At 47.3% G+C, this 15,786-nt stretch overlaps 2 protein-coding genes across 4 annotated transcripts; both read right to left on the bottom strand.

The window, feature by feature from the left end:
* Window positions 1–2,835: 2,835 nt before the first annotated feature.
* On the bottom strand, window positions 2,836–7,166 carry ZAR1 (zygote arrest 1). Of its 3 annotated transcripts, none has more exons than XM_087434689.1 (5): window positions 6,434–7,166; window positions 6,264–6,349; window positions 4,605–4,697; window positions 4,451–4,546; window positions 2,836–3,294 (listed from the first exon to the last, which is right to left on the bottom strand). In XM_087434689.1, the coding sequence occupies exons 1-5, from the start codon at window positions 7,164–7,166 to the stop codon at window positions 3,151–3,153; spliced, it is 1,152 nt and encodes a 383-aa protein (XP_087290815.1). In that variant the 3' UTR covers window positions 2,836–3,150. The 3 variants fall into 3 exon arrangements, with proteins under 3 accessions (XP_087290815.1, XP_087290816.1, XP_004419103.2); XM_087434690.1 differs by having other exon boundaries at window positions 4,451–4,525; window positions 6,264–6,379; window positions 6,464–7,166; XM_004419046.2 differs by having other exon boundaries at window positions 4,451–4,525; window positions 6,264–7,166.
* An 836-nt stretch (window positions 7,167–8,002) lies between these two features.
* SLC10A4 (solute carrier family 10 member 4) lies at window positions 8,003–14,306 on the bottom strand. Its single transcript, XM_004419045.3, has 3 exons — window positions 13,566–14,306; window positions 12,505–12,715; window positions 8,003–9,081 (listed from the first exon to the last, which is right to left on the bottom strand). Exons 1-3 carry the CDS (start codon window positions 14,159–14,161, stop codon window positions 8,569–8,571), a joined length of 1,320 nt encoding a protein of 439 aa, XP_004419102.1. The 5' UTR covers window positions 14,162–14,306; the 3' UTR covers window positions 8,003–8,568.
* Between the last annotated feature and the right edge of the window lie 1,480 nt (window positions 14,307–15,786).

Here is a 15,786-nt window from a genome sequence, read left to right as displayed (position 1 = left end):
AACTTCTCTTGACACCCAAGATAACAGTATTCAAGGCTATTTCCTTCTAGCCTCTCAATCTCAAAAAAAATCACATTTTATAAATTTCCGATTATAGTTTGACAGTGCCTTCTCATTGCTAGAAAGTTATCACCATAACTCATGAGTTTTTGTACCACTTTGTTCAATGTCTGAATGCCCACTAACTCGTACAACATATTTTTTTATATAATTTTATTTATTTTTTCTCCCAAAGCCCCAGTAGATAGTTGTATGTCATAGCTGCACATCCTTCTAGTTTCTGTATGTGGGACACGGCCTCAGCATGGCCAGAGAAGCAGTGCGTCAGTGCACACCCGGGATCCGAACCCGGGCTGCCAGCAGCAGAGCACGAGCACTTAACTGCTAAGCCATGGGGCCGGCCCAGTAAAACATACTTTAATCCTTGCTTTCCTCAACTGTAAAATAGGGTTAGCTGCTCTATTAGAAAGTTAATAGCAAGCAATATTAAACTTAAAGAAGGATTAGCACCCATATATAATAAGCCGTTAATTTCTGTCTTAGGACTCATTGCAGGTATATTTATATCGTTCCCTCATTCATTCAGCAAATGCTTACTGAGAGCATTATTTTGTACCACTTGCTGCCAGGTGAGTCAAACCAGTTCCCCATCCCCGTCCCCACCCTCAACCAAATCAGTGGTGTTAAAACAAAATATCATGGGCTGGCCCCGTGGCTTGGCAGTTAAGTGCGCGTGCTCCACTACTGGCGGCCCAGGTTCAGAACCCCGGGCGCACACCACGGCACCGCTTCTCCAGCCATGCTGAGGCCTCGTCTCACATACAGCAACTGGAAGGATGTGCAGCTATGACGTACAACTACCCACTGGGGCTCTGGGGGGAAAAAAAAAAGAGGAGGAGGATTGGCAATAGATGTTAGCTCAGAGCCGGTCTTCCTCAGCAAAAAGAGGAGGATTAGCATGGATGTTAGCTCAGGGCTGATCCTCCTCACAGAAAAAAAAATGAAACATCACCTTCACCCACACCTCGAGTTCTTGTCAATCATTTCTCTTTGGCTCCACCACCATTTTATCTGATCTGCTCAAGTCTCCTTCCTGGTTGACAGGCATCCACTGTATAGCCAGAAGGATTATTTCTTTTTCAAGGTGAATCTATCACCATACCCCACCACAGCTTTAAAACCTTTCAGTAGATTCTCACTGATGACACGTTAAGACCATTCCTCCTGAGCAAGGTTTAAGAAGTCCTTGTCTGGTCCTACCAGTCTCACCTGCCATCATCCCCATCCCTGTCCTCCAGAGTATTCTACCACTGTGGCCTCCTGGTTTTCTCTACCCCTGGGCCTTTGCACATGTTAGGTTAGTCTGGAAAATTTCTCCTTCCCCTCCTCACTTAATTCAACTCATGTGAACTTCAGCTCAGCTGAAGTGTTTTTTTTAGGCAAGCCTTTCCTGACTTCCCCTAGTCAGATCGCCTATTTATTACAGGTACTTAATTACGTAGCTCTTCCATATCACTTGGCAGAACTTTTTATGATTTTTTCCCCCAAAGCCCCAGCAGATAGTTTATGTCATAGCTGCACATCCTTCTAGTTGCTGTATGTGGGACGCGGCCTCAGTATGGCCAGAGAAGTGGTGCGTCGGTGTGCGCCCGGGATCCGAACCTGGGCCGCCAGCAGCGGAGCGCGCGCACTTAACCGCTAAGCCACGGGGCTGGCCCAGAACTTCTTTAAACGCAGGAATACCCATCTATCCACTACGTTAGAAGCTCCATAAGGGCATCTGTGTTTTTCTGAAGCAAGGCTGACTCAATTGATGGTTTTCACACTTCAATTGCATAAGCAACACCCGGGGTGCTTCACCTCCAAGCAGCGATTCAGTAGGGACAAGGGCCTGGGAATCTGTTTTTACAAGCACCTGCCCTAGTCCATGTGGATGCAGAGGCCTTTCCTTTTGCTATAAGGGTTCTGGAGACCTCATTTCAGGTTCTTTTATTACTGGTATTTGTCTACACACCAGCATCCAAGATGCTAACAGGTTTACTCGCATGGCCCTCTCTAAGGTAGTCAGGGTTAACCTAAATGGGCTGGCTAGAAGATTCGAAGGAGGCATAATTAGCACCTGGCTCTAATTATGTGGTTTCTGTAACCTTAAACCAATAGCCTTCAACTCGGATTTCATTTGAGTCCCCTGAGGCTTGCAAGGAAATGCCACCCCGACAGGAAAGCTCTGGGGGTGGGGCCTGTGTTTTCTCCAGAAGCAGGTAGGAAGCTAGGAGGTGCAGTGAGGATGGGAATCCCCATGTTAGAGGGCGCAAAAACCCCCTTTCCAGTTCTAGAGCTGCCAGTCAGTAACGACAAGAAAGGCTAAAGCTACCTCTGTCCAACCAACTTGGATTCTTTAAGTACATTTAAGAGGCCTATTTTTTAAAAAGTTACCACCGGAAGTCCATTGATGAAGTTCTTCACCAATTTAAGCCGCCCTTAGCCACTCCGTTACCCTCCCCACCTGTTCCACCACTGTAACATTGGGATTAACAAGTTAGGTTAGTTCTCTCAGCCTCCCTCAAGTAGTTTGTTACCTACTAAACTGAGATCACTTGTATGCACTGAAGCTAGCCCCTCCCGCCCCCTCCACAAACAGGCGACCACTCAGGGTTCTGAGTTGGGGAACCCCAGGTGTCTCCTTATACATCAAGACCTGGCTCTGCCTCCACCTCCCCAAGGAGAACGCTTTATTTTAGTGGTTAGCTAGCTTTTTATTCGAGTAATATCTTATGAGCTTCAGCCCTACAGACCCACCTAAGCAGTAACCCTCACATCCATGAGCCCCTCTCAATTGTTTCTCAAGTGGCTAACCCAACTCAGAGCCTGGCCACTCCGTATGCAATGAATGAATTACGTTAAAGGTAAAGTGACAGGCCCAGACCGTTAGCACAAGACAGGCTCTCAAACCTTTATTTACAACACAAGATTTTATGCAATTTATCAATTGTTTTGCAATACTTTTTTAAAGGCTGTGTCATGATGACAGCCTTTCATGACATATCTTGAGAAGGGCGAGGCAGAAAGGGGCAGGGAAAAAGCTCACTTGTCTGCTCCCCTAGCACACGTCCAGCAGTTTTTTTTTTTTTTTTAAATAAACACATTCATTTAAATGATATACTTGAAGCTGAAAGTACTGTCACAGGACAGGCGTTTGCCTTTGCATCTCCCACACAAATCTTGACGATGGGGCCTTTTAGGGTCAACGTGGCGAAGCTTTACTGGGCAGGAGCATCTAGTCTGTTTACAACTCTGAAAAATCGAAATGAGAAGTACATGCAGAAGATAAACCCTTGGTGATTTCCCAGAACTCCAAAGTTATTTTTCTAATCCATTGGAATACTTACTGAATGCACTCTAAGCAAGGCCCTAGCTAATCTTGTTGTCTGGATCCCTTCCTAGTAATGATAGTTAGGAATAGAGGGTATTTATCCATGCGGTCATGCTTCCATGTGCACAGGATTCAATTCCAAATTGTGAAGTTTCTTTTGAAACAATTGTCTAAGAGGAAATCTTTTCCTGCACTTGAAGGGTAGAGAACAAACAAGCGGGAGAGGAGTTTGACCAGGAAAGCTAAGGTGTGAGGCCAATGTGGGTGAGGCCTGGCATCAGTGGGTGACCGTGGCCCTCCACGTGCTGCAAATGACCTCAAGCTGAGGCAGACGGCAGCACGGCAACTGCTGAGCGAAGAGCAGAGCAGTGACGGCATCCTACTCGAGAACTTTAACCTACTCCGCCAGTCAAATTTCTCTCCACCCCTCCTACAGTGTTAACGCTTCCAACGTTCGACTTGAGCCAAGGGCATTGATTAGGCTGTGAACTGGCAAGTCAGGCTCCACTCGCTGTGATAACAGGCAAGTTTAGTCACTTCTTAGATTATCTAAGCCCTTTAACATAGTGCAGAGCTTAGTAGTAAACATGTTACCAGTTTACCCCATAAAGCTGGGCGACTTAGATGTTCTTTAAAAAAAATTCCCTTTGCAAACTGTCAGGCAAGACAAACTTTAAAACCCCGTGCTTCTACTAAATACTTTAACTCAGGTATGTGCTTCATAAAATGCATTTAGGTAAAATAGTCAACCTTTACCACCTCACATTAGTAGACAGGTATTTTTTGGTTTGCTTTCTCTTCCATTAGACTGAGTCACAGGTAAGGCAAGCATTCTTTCACATTGCAAGTGAGATAGTCTCTGAAGATGTTACCATAACCAAGATTGGCAAGGGAGGAGGAAACCAACACAGAGGTCCCGTTTCCCAAGCGAGTATTATGTCTACAACTCCTGCCAAAAAGCAACCAAAACCTCAGGTCACTAGGAACCTGGCTTCTCTTAGGAAACATGTTCAAGAAACTACCCCAAACCCTCTCCCACTCCCTAGCTCAGGCACAAAATGCAAGCATTTGATTTACTTGACAAGTGATGTCCTCCACTCGGTAAGGGTTGTAAGACTTCTGACAAGTTCTGCAAAACTGCTTGAAGTAAACCTGGGATGGGAGAGAGGAAGACTTAAAGCAAGACACTCTTGACCCTTCTGTCCGACAAGATGCGAGTTCATGTCCTCACCTTGTTAGTGCCCTGCACACACCACACGTAGGCACTCTCCCAGCGGACGTTGCAGTCCTTGCAGTGGTAATAGCCATACTTCTGCTCTAGGAACTGAACAAAGGGAGACCCGAGTTGAACCAACACGTCATCTAAATTATCCTTCGTTTCAGAAGCTGGGAAAGATCTGACACTTAAAACTGGCAACGTCACTCCAGATCATGGAGGAAAGTAGGATCAGATTTGAGTTATTATGTTGTAGAGACTAATTAGATGAGCTAATGGCTTAATCAAGCAGATAAGCAAGCATGGGGCCCACAGAAGTTAATAGGCCACATTAATTTGGTTCACAAAGCAAATTGACAAATTTCTAAGTAGGTGTTTCCCTCAGACAGGCAAGGGAAAAGCCAGATATCCAGGGTTCCTGACCTTTGAGATTCTTTAAGGGAGGCCTTTTCTCTGTAGGATCAAGTCTGATTCTAGAACATACACATATGGAAGTGGTTACGCTGAAGGTACAAGACTCAACATCCTAAAATACTTTAAGTTCTTCACCCAAGATCATGTTCTCTACGCTGCTGGGTAAATTTCCACCAAACAATAGCACTAGGCTTCAGCTGTGAATAAGCCGTAATTCATGCTTACCATAAACTCAAGTAATATTACCTTATTCTTAAGCTTCTCTTCTTCCCTCTCAGTGAGAGACATGTTATGAACAAGTTTTTGGAGTTAGGCCTTTAAGAATGGGAAGGAACTTGGGAGAGCATTTAGAGCAGTTTCACAGGTGAGCGAACTCAAGTCCAGGAAGGTTAAGACTTCACACGTGGCGTAGATCACATATAGCTTATGTATAAAATGCTTGATTAGCTCTCCGCCCCCCCACCAACCAAACAGCCCTGGGGTGACTGTGGAAGGGACCCCGAAGGCCTTCAGGCCTCTCCCTTTCAGCTTTTCCACTTCCCCAGGTTACAACTGTCCTCAGCGGGCTCCTGCCCTGTAGGGTTCAGCAGGTGTGAACTGGCCTCCAGGCCTGCTGCTCTCTCAGGCAGCAACACACAACAGCCCAAGTGCTCAGGCAGTATTAGGTTTCTGAACAGGGGTGCTTTATGAGAGCAAGGGAAGATCCTAAGGGAGGCACTTCAGTAGCTCTAGCTTTCAGTAGAAACTTGGGAAACGCGGGCAAAAGTCAGTCAGGGGAGAGCTGACCAGGACCGCAGTAGTCGACTGTTACGGCTTTGCCCTATTGAATTCGAAAGCGTAAGTGGGATCCTTGGGAATCGACTCTCCTGTCAGTAAGGTCACCTTCTGATGTTCTGCTGCGCACGCATCCTAAATCATCCACAACACAGGATCAACACAGGACCCATGCCCACGGTCAGTCTTATACTGCGGATATGCTCGGAATAAGGATGTTAAGAGAGCGTCTCTTCAGCCAACTTGTGAAGCTGTTTACAACCGCCACGAACAACAGGCTACACGATTTAATTCTACTGTGGGAGAGACGCTACCTGCGGCTGCCAGCAGCTGCGGAAAGGCCTACCGACGCGGCCGCGCCTAAGGCCGCCTGGCGCCTCCACGCGTCCGGAGCAGGGACCGGGCGAGGACAGGGCCGCGGACCAGGAGGAGACCCACGCGCCCAGGCTCTCCCGGGCCCGTTTCCCAGCCCGACTCGGGACTCACCTGGAAGCGCAGGCGCTCCTTAGCCGGCTCGGGGCTCTGTGGTGACGGCCTCTCGCCCGCGCCGTCCTGGGCCCTTCCGCCCGGCGGGGCCTGCTCCAGGCTCCTCGGCGCGCGCCCTGGGGCCGCCTCCCCGCCCGGGGCCTCCCGCGGCGGCAGCCCCAGCCCGTTGCCAGGCTCTTCCCAGCTCGGCTGCCCCGCGCCCTGGGCCTCGTCCTCCTCCTCCTCCAACTGTGGCCGTTGCGGCGCCTTCCTGGCCGACACCTCTTCCTCCTCGGGACCTCGGGGCCTCGGAGGGGGCGGCCCTCGCTCTCCCACCGCTGTCCCGGCCCCTTCCAGGAGGGTGGTGAGGCGGCGGGAGGCCACGGGCGAGTACACGGCGACGGTGCGCGGGAAGCGCACGGGCCGCGGGCCGCTGCTCGGAGGGTTGCCCTGCTCGGGGCCCCGGCGGGCCGGCTGCGGGGATGCGGGGCCGGGGCCGGCGGGGGAGCCGGGGTCGCGGGCCCTGCGCGGCAGCGTGCGGCGCCCCAGCGAGCACTGCACCGAGGCGTCGCGGCGCGGGTTCACCTGCACGGCCACGTCGCGGCCGCTGGCCCTGCGCGTCGGCGGGGCCAGGCCCGGGCTCACCTGCGACAGGAGGGCCATGAGCTGCGCCCGCTGGTAGCTGTCGAAGTAGTCGGCGGCCGTCAGCTGCCCGTAGCCCGGGAGAGCGGACGAGGCCGCCCCGACAGAGGAGGAGGACGAGGAGGAGGAGGCGGGTGGGCAGCCCCCGCCCCGGTGCCGCCAGCCGCCCCCGCCCGCCGTGCCCTTGCCCTTCGCGGCGGGCGGGTAGGGGAACGGGTACGAGTAGCGGGCGCACGCCGGGTACATGTAGCCGTCCAGCCCCTCGTCCCCCAGGGCAGCCATAGGCGCAGCCCAGCTGCTCCGCCCGGCGCCGCGCCCTAAATAGGCGGCCTCGCGGAGGCAGCCAGGCGCCCGCCCCCCTGCCGCTCGTTACGCGCCCCCCGCACCCTTCCCGCCACCGGCTCGGGTCCCCGCGTCCCCGCCGAGGGGGCCCCTCCTCGATCTTCTCTGTGTGGAAAATTTCTGCACCGGGAGGTCGGCCCAAATGCCCTCAGATGATCTGGAAAGAAGCTTTCTTTGCGATGCAAGAACTGATTTGTAAGTGAATTTGCCCGAGGTGAAGAGGATTCCAACAAGAGAACTATCACCGGGATTAGCTGAGCCAGGTGGTCCCCATACCTTGATTATTCCAGGTGTCTGCGCAGCCTGGAAAGCTGAGGCGAGGCTGGGTGCCTCTGGCTAGTGAGCAAAAATGCGAATGTTTGGGGAACTGCTTTGGGTCTGTTACCTCTGATCTCAGATTATAGTTTAATTATCTCTGAGCTGCTCTGAGAAGTCTACCCATTGAACCCTTTCAGTAGGTCATAGGGAAAGCACTCGTCCATATCTAGTCAGGCTAACTGTTTTCTCCCCTGGAGAACGTCCTCTCGCCCCTCTCGCTCTCCACCTCAATGGAGACCACGAGGTAGTGTTGAGTACCACGAGGTACTGATGACTATTGCTCTTCTCTGAGGTGGATAGTTCTGCAAATTTTCCTAACCAAATCATCCCTCCAAAAGATAAATTGATTTGAGGCGTGTTTACATAAAAGCAGAAGAGCAAATCAGTCCCCAACTGAAAAGAAAATGGCTTGTCCACTGGGAAGATGTTGGCTGTTCTTTACCAATAGATACTAGATTAAGTAATCAAATACATTAATGTAATTTTTCTTTGATTTGATACAGCTTTGACAATAAAATACTATATTTCATTGTTTAATTGACCTGTTTTGGGATTTTTCTGAATACAGGTCAAAATTCAACAGTGTCAAGTTTACAAGTGGAGCGAGCACACTTTTTTTTTTTAACGATTACATTAAACTCAATTATGCTTTACAAATATAGCTTGTCTTTTTCATATAAGATAGTACACCAAAATTCTACATTTCCAAGACCCTGTTTTCTAAGAGTTAACATGTTGGAAACAGTCATAGAAATTGGTAATGGTGAAAACCAAAAACAAAAAAAACATTTAGTTTTAGGCTTCACTTCAGCAGTCCCAGGTGCAAGTTATATTACGACATTGATTTGTAATTTGTGAAAACGTTTGGTTAATATACCATGCAATCTTACAATGGGAAGATCAAAATTGTTACATGTATAATGTGAACCAATTGTTATCCTTTATGTAAACCATATACACTACCACAGACCATAAATATGAAGTGATATTTCAGCAAGATAGAAGCTTCTGTGTATCTCCATGTTTAGAGAGAAGTCTGAGTGGTTTCCATCATCATGAAATTATCTGCTTTCACTGTGCCATACGAAGTGTCTGTCATTTCCTCTTCTTTTAGTTTCTTATAAGAAATATCTGTATCTTCATCTTCATCTAGAGGATCTTGCTTGTGCAATATTTCACTTCCATACATTTTATATATTAAAACAAAAATCCCTGCTTCTGCAGACTGGAAAAGGGCATAAAGCAAGGGAAACATGTACATACTCCCTATGAATCGTGGTGGAAAGGCCAGTTTTAGAATGGCGGTACAGAGCTGCACGTTCTGGCTCCCTGTTTCCAGGCATATCGTCCTCTTGCAGTTGGGTGGAAGATGGAAGAGAGTAGCTAAGCCGTAGCCTGAGGCGTATCCGGCCAAAGGCATAAAAATCGCTACCACGTAAACAGCTGCAGGAATGCTTGCCAGCAGTTCAGGTCCTAACATAGTGCCAGTCATTATGAAAAGGACCACCAGCGTCACTAGCAGAGACCACAGGGATATCTAGCAATAGAAAATGGATAAACAAACCATCAAAAAGGAGATGGTTCAAGGAATTCAGGCAAGAGAATCCTAGGCTCTTGTAAGAAGAGACCCATCTAGTCTGACCTCCCGCACAGAATGGAGATCTCTGCCAGAGTATTTCTGGAGATGGGTAGATCACCTCTTCAGGAGGCATCCAGACCTATGTCGGACAGCTCTGTTTGGAGGCCTGTCCTTAACGTCTAGTGACAATTTGCCTTCTGTAACCTTGGATAGGCCCTCAGGAGCAACATAGACCATACTCCTCCTCCTGCAAAAAGGTTTCGACAGTTATGAGCGGAGGACTACTCTTCTCCAGGCAGACTGTCCCCAGGCTTTAAGCCTCCATCATATAACTCTGTTCTGGAGTCCTGACTGTTCTGAACATGCCTTTAATCTGTGAATGTGCCTCTTAGAAACAGGTACGGTCTGATGCATAGAGTGGACAAATGGACATTACTTTCCCCGAACAGGACCCCATTTCCCATAAGAAATTAGTTCTGGTTTTACACGAGATAAAAATGCTACTAAAATTTATGAAACTTAATGTGTAATGTTTTTAACCTTCAAAATACTTTACATCTCAGAATTGTTAGCCATATCAAAACAATTAACAACTCTTAGATTATGTAAGAGGAAAAAATGTAAACGCAAGACGTGAGAAATTCTTTTCAATTTTGCAACTTCGTCCTTTTTTATCTGTTGATGAGAAACATCCCACCTGTAAGTCGCTAGGTGCTTAGGAATTATTATATATAATAGATGGATTTTAGATATAAAACAACTGACTGTATAAAACATTGCATCATCTTGATGTCTGACTAGTACATTTCACTCATTCAGGTAAGACAGGCTATGTAAATAGTAAGGTGGAAACCTAAAGATTCCTCTCCTACTTCTCCTTCAGATTGCTAGTTAGCTTGTTTTTTAAAAGGAGGGAGTGGGTGTTTGTGAGGGAGACTATAGATCCAGAAGAACAGTTTGTGTTGCTTCTGGATCCCTGGATATCTGGGAGAAAATCCCTTTGGGGTCTGTGGGATTGGCATATACTTTATACTCTTTAAAAAATTATTTAAAATTTATCTGGGCTAGTTAAAAAGTCTACCCTAGAGGATGCTGAGATAATTATTACATAAGGTACTCATGCTACAAATGTACAATTGGCAGAAACCAAACCATTATAAATAAAAACTTTTCTTATATGAAGCTTCAAAGTGTGTCCACATTAAAAGCTTTGAAAGGAAATACGGTTCTTCATTGTGAAAATATTGGCTCCAAAGTTTCCTTTGAATTTTTTTAAATCATTTGGGTGAGCTTTGACATTGAATGCTCATTTCAAAGTATTTGCAAAAGTATAAAAATATAATAAACCACATCTTACTAGTGTGCTGGTTAAGGAATAGCGACAGGTTTACCTTAAACTCAGTCAGTCTTATTTATTTATTTTTTTTGTGAGGAAGACTGGCTCTGAGCTAATATCCATTGCTAATCTTCCTCTTTTTGCTGAGGAAGATTAGCTCTGAGCTAACATCTGTGCCCATCTTTCTCTATTTTGTATATGGGATGCCACCATAGCATGTCTTCATGAGTAGTGCGTCAGTCCACGCCTGGGTTCCAAACCTGCAAACCCCTGGCCTCCAAAACCGAGCTTGGGAACTTAACCACTATGCCACTGGGCCAGCCCCATTAGTCAGTCTTATTGAATTGTCTGTTACTTAAATATATTTATCTGTTTTTAGCATGGAAATAGCTCATTTGATTGACTTTCTTGTAGAATTCCTAGAGTTTTATAGTAAATGCCATCACATTAATAGTACTAGCTTAACGATTAAGCTTAATAATTTCTTAATGCATCTCAAGATTATCTATATTACACATATAATACATATATATGTATATATAACTATATTACAAAAATAATATATATATTTACATGTACATGTATATTTATTACATTCAGATATATATATTTATTATAGAGCACAATTTCTTTTTTTTTTTTTTTTTGTGAGGAAGATCAGCCCTGAGCTAACATCCATACTAATCCTCCTCTTTTTGCTGTGGAAGACTGGCTCTGAGCTAACATCGATTGCCAATCCTCCTCCTTTTTTCCCCCAAAGCCCCAGTAGACAGTTGTACGTCATAGTTGCACATCCTTCTAGTTGCTGTATGTGGGACGCGGCCTCAGCATGGCCAGAGAAGTGGTGCATCTGTGCGCGCCCGGGATCAGAACCTGGACGCCAGTAGCGGAGCGCACTTAACCGCTAAGCCACGGGGCCAGCCCTAGAGCACAATTTCTTTTACTCAAGGTTGGATACATGTGCACAAAAGAATCCTCTATTTTTCATATTAATAAAAGCTAGCCCCTCTGTATAATCAGATTACTTTAGAAAATAAATTAGTATAAGTAAAACACAAAAGATTATGTCTTCTAAATCTACATAATTGAAATATTGGAAGGCTCTTTTTCTCTTCATTTGTCTAAAGGAATCTGCTTGTGCATTTTATAGTAATTAGTTACATATTTAATTTGACTAACTTGCTAAGATGAAAATCCTAGTCATGGTTTACTCTTATTTACTACAATTTTTGAGTTTTCAAAGAAAGCCTAATTTACAAATATTTAAATTTTTCTCCAGTCAACTATTGGAAAATCTCTACTGCTACAAAAAGCATCATTCTTAAAAATAAAACAATATTGGAAATATTGCACAAAATAATAGAAATCCCCCTCCTTTCACTAGCTATAGAAGCCATTTGAAACACTGCAATGGGGAAGGAAAAGAAACCTACATTTAGTGATGGCAATATATTCTGCATTATTTATCCAGGACCCAATTTTATTTTGTGCTTTAAAGCCAATATTTTGTGTATCATATTATATTGCCATGATGTAATTTTTAAATTACTTTTGGTCTTATTAGTGTCAACTTATTTTTAGAGAATTAATAAAACATTTTAAGGGAAACTTCCACAGAGTTTCTCAGAATTAGAGTTCCACTTTAAAAAATTTAGTAATTCATTTATAAAATACTGCTCAAATTCTAGTAAAATAGTTTTATTTAATCTGCTTTGATTTTTAGTAATACACAATTTGTTAGTGAAAAATATGTTGCCATTTAATCACACTGTCATCTTTTTCCCCCATGATATGTTTCCTCCTATGAGTACTGATAGTTCTCTTACGCTGTTTTTAATCAACCTGTTTTCATAAAAGCTATAATTGCTGAAGTTCCAAAAGGTGGAAGTTATCTTTGTGGCATAAACTTTAAGTTTATCCATGCAAGGCTGACAAGTCCTTTTCTTCCTTTCTCCCTTTCCCAAACTTCTTAGCATTTCAGCCATGGGTCAGAGACTCAGGACTCTCTAGGTATGTAGAGTATGTAAAGGGAAGAGGGACCTTACCTTCACAATGTAGTCAGCCACCCGGTTGAATTTGTATCGAATGAAGACGCCCAACCCAATAGGGATGAGAGTGCTACAGAGCGTCAGGGTCATTGCCCCCAGGGGTAGTAATTGCACCAGAGGGGTGTTGATCCAAGCCCGGCTGTAGATCCACAGGCACAGGGGCATCAGGACCAGGGCCAGAAGTGTGGAGGAGATGGTCATGATGATGCTGCAGAAAAGCGAATGAACAGAAGTCAGGATGGGCTTTGAGCCAAAGAGCCTCTCTTGCACATGGGGTAACCTCTCTCTTGTACATGGGGTAACCTCTCTCTTGTACACTGGGTAACCTCTCTCTTGTACACTGGGTATTGGGAAAGGGGGAGACCGCAAGTCCCCCAGCTTGAAGTCTGGGGAGAACCTACCTCCATCAGAGAGGAGTGCAAGAGAGCAGCACCTCTAAGCCCAACGGAAACATGAACCCCAGGCGGGAAAACAAAATCTCAGGACTGCTGCCCCCACTTTATAAAGCCTATTGACCTGGCTACAGTCTGGATGATTCCGAGGGCAGGGAACATTTTTTCCTTTCTTTTCTTTTTTAATCCTCCAAAGCACCCTGTTAGACATGGTAAAGCTGCTGAATACTACTTGTTGGAATGAATTCAATTATATTGTCCTCTGTATGAGATGACTCTATTTAGCGGGGAGAAGAGCTCTATTTTGCTTTTACATTTCCTGAGAGTCCTAGCTTCAGACTTCCCAATTCCCTTTGTCTTCCAGTGGCCGGAGACCTGCGCTGACAGTCCAACACTCAGGGAGGATGCTGCCAGAGCTGTGGATGAAACCTCAAGACCCTTAGAGCTACTCCGTCCCCGTCTAGATCCTTCCCCCTACAATACTACCTCTTCGGGTCTACCTTCACTTCTAAAGCCCAGGCGTCAACATCTTCCTCCACTTCCTTGTTCTCTCTTCCATGCCTCATTCCAACCGCCTCGCCTTCCTCTCTCCTTCGTCTTCGCCCGCGGCTGTAAACGCGGTTGGTTGGAATGTGAAAGATGCCTAAGGAACAGACAGCTCCGTACCTGAGGTTCATGTCGCCGTCAACCAGCAGGGACATAAGGTTGGAGAGATTGCCGCCGGGACAGCAGCCACACAGGAGCACCGCCACGGCGGCCACCTCGTTCAGCGAGAAGACGAGGGCCAGCAAGAAGGCCAGCAGCGGCAGGAAGCCGAACTGGCAGAGCGCGGCCAGCAGCGCGCCCAGGGGCCGGCGGACGTGCGCCCCGAAGTGGTTCACGTCCACCGTGCAGCCCAGCCCCAGCATGGTGATGCACAGGGCGGCGCCCACGAACACGTTCAGCCCGTGGTTCAGCGGCGTGTCCCAGAATGGGGGCTCGTGGGGGACCCCGGGCCGGGGAAACGGGGAAGGGCCCAGGCCAGCCGCGCCACCCGCGAAGCTGCTGGCCGTCGGCTTCGGGGTCGGCGTGGGCCCGGGGCTGAAACTCACGCTGGGACCCGGCCCGAGACTGAGCCCAGGGCTGGGGCCGGCGCTCGAGGCAGGAGCGACGGGGAAGTCCGGGCCGGGGCTCAGGCTGCTGGCATTGGGCGACAGGGTGTAGTTGTCCGGCTGCAGGGAGGACAGGGCGAAGAGCAGGGTTGCGTTGTCGGCGCCGTCCATGGCGCTGTCGGAGGGAGGCTGCAGGTCCGGCTCCTGCCCGCGCTGCGGGTTTCTGTTCCCTCCCGCCGCGCGCGCCTCTCTCCGCCCTTCGGTCGCCGCAGCCGCCCGTCCGTCTGTCCGGCCGCAGCCGCCAAATGCGGCTCGGTGCCAAGCCTCGGCTGCGCGCCGCTGACGTCTCCGCGGCGGGTCGGTCCCCGACTCAGGGGTCGGCTGACGCCGGCCGGCTGGCACTTAAGACAGCGCAGCCCCCCGGGGTGAACCCAATCGCTGGGCCCCGCGCCCAGCAGGCCCCGCCCCGCCGCCGACTCCCCTCCTTTTAATCACCAGTAAGTGGTTCTGTTAAGAGTGTAGCCAGGGGCGGAACAAAGACCTGACAAAGGACAAGAAGAAGAAAAAAACGTGCCTGGCTGCTGATCAAGTTCTCTGATGGGTTCTGCCTCTTTGATAATGAAATCTAGAAACCCAGACACATAGAGTGAAAAAAATAAGAAGCTTATCTATGCACGCACATACACCATATACACTGTTCGAATAGCCTGAAACCCTGAGCATCGAGAGGGGTGCCTGAGTTAATAGGAGAGGTTCTCTGGTAGCAAGACACAATATCTGGCTTTAATTTGCAAACAATTTTTAAATAAAGATTTTTATGTTCAGATTTAAAGTAGAAGGTAATAGTAAAACCGGTGGGTTTTGAGCCAGGTCTTGGCCAAGTGCGTGTGCATCATTCATTTGATTCTCACAGCAGAGCTGTGGGAAAGATGCTATTAGCTCGATGTTTACACCCGGGGAACCTGAGGCACGGGGAACTCTCCGCCTCATCAACCAAACCCACAAGGACCTGGCTGAGTGTGAACTGTGATGCGTTGTTAAAGAGCGCAACGAAGAGCTCGGCGAAGAAAAGGCTCCGTGAAAAATGTGCATTTGGGAAGTTATTGGCAGATGAGGAGAGGATATTTCAGTGGCCATAGATTTATGAAGTGTTATGAGCATAGCCGTGTCATTAGGATTAAGGGACTGAAAAGAAAGAAAGCGGTGAGATTCCCTGCTTCAGATAGGTTTATCCCCAAACTAATCAAATTCAGAGTTCTTGGGAATGTTGACCCAACAACTTTAAGTCAGTCAGCAGATGCATCTACAAAGGAAGGGGACCTCTCTGCACACCAAGGGGGTGGAGCCGTCTGAGAAGGCATCTGGCTGCCTGGAGTGACCATGAAGTGATAGCTAGTTGAGCTGTGAAAGCCAACAGGAGGAATTTCTAGACCAAGGTCTTAGCCCAGGGTTAGTCTGTGTGGAGCCAAGATCCCAGAGTGAATCTTCCTCTTCCTCCTGGGGACTAGTCCCTAGCCCCTTTTCTGACACCAGAGGAGACTGGGTGACTTCCATTTCCCAATGGTTGACCCAGCCTATATGTTTATATTTTCTCCTCCCCAAATCTCATGAAAATGACACAGAATATGAAAAATAAGACTAAATTCACATAGCATATTGCATTTTTCATCACAAATAAAAAATTTATTTTCTTCTCTGTTAGACCATAAATTCCATGAGGGCAGTGCTTCTGCAAGCTTTTAGGAAAATAACGTACCTTGATACTTTCCCAAAACAGTAAACTCAAGAAAACAATG

The sequence above is a fragment of the Ceratotherium simum genome, chromosome 8 (genome assembly GCF_057802395.1).
Source record: "Ceratotherium simum simum isolate JZ-2026a chromosome 8, ASM5780239v1, whole genome shotgun sequence".
Lineage (NCBI taxonomy): Eukaryota > Metazoa > Chordata > Mammalia > Perissodactyla > Rhinocerotidae > Ceratotherium > Ceratotherium simum.
Note: the sequence above shows the minus strand (reverse complement) of the source record. Positions and strands in the feature narration are given on the sequence as shown.

Bases quoted from the DNA above. Each gene is read 5' to 3' on its own strand.
- ZAR1 (XM_004419046.2), bottom strand. From the start codon at position 7,166: ATGGCTGCCCTGGGGGACGAGGGGCTGGACGGCTACATGTACCCGGCG. The intron at 4,698-6,263 runs GTGAGTCCCGAG...CCCTTTGTTCAG, and splicing joins AGGAGCGCCTGCGCTTCCAG to TTCCTAGAGCAGAAGTATGG. The intron at 3,295-4,450 runs GTAAATCAAATG...TCGATTTTTCAG, and splicing joins TGGAGGACATCACTTGTCAA to AGTTGTAAACAGACTAGATG.
- SLC10A4 (XM_004419045.3), bottom strand. From the start codon at position 14,161: ATGGACGGCGCCGACAACGCAACCCTGCTCTTCGCCCTGTCCTCCCTG. The intron at 12,716-13,565 runs GTACGGAGCTGT...GCTTTTCTGCAG, and splicing joins GACGGCGACATGAACCTCAG to CATCATCATGACCATCTCCT. The intron at 9,082-12,504 runs GTAAGGTCCCTC...TTCTATTGCTAG, and splicing joins TGGCTGACTACATTGTGAAG to ATATCCCTGTGGTCTCTGCT.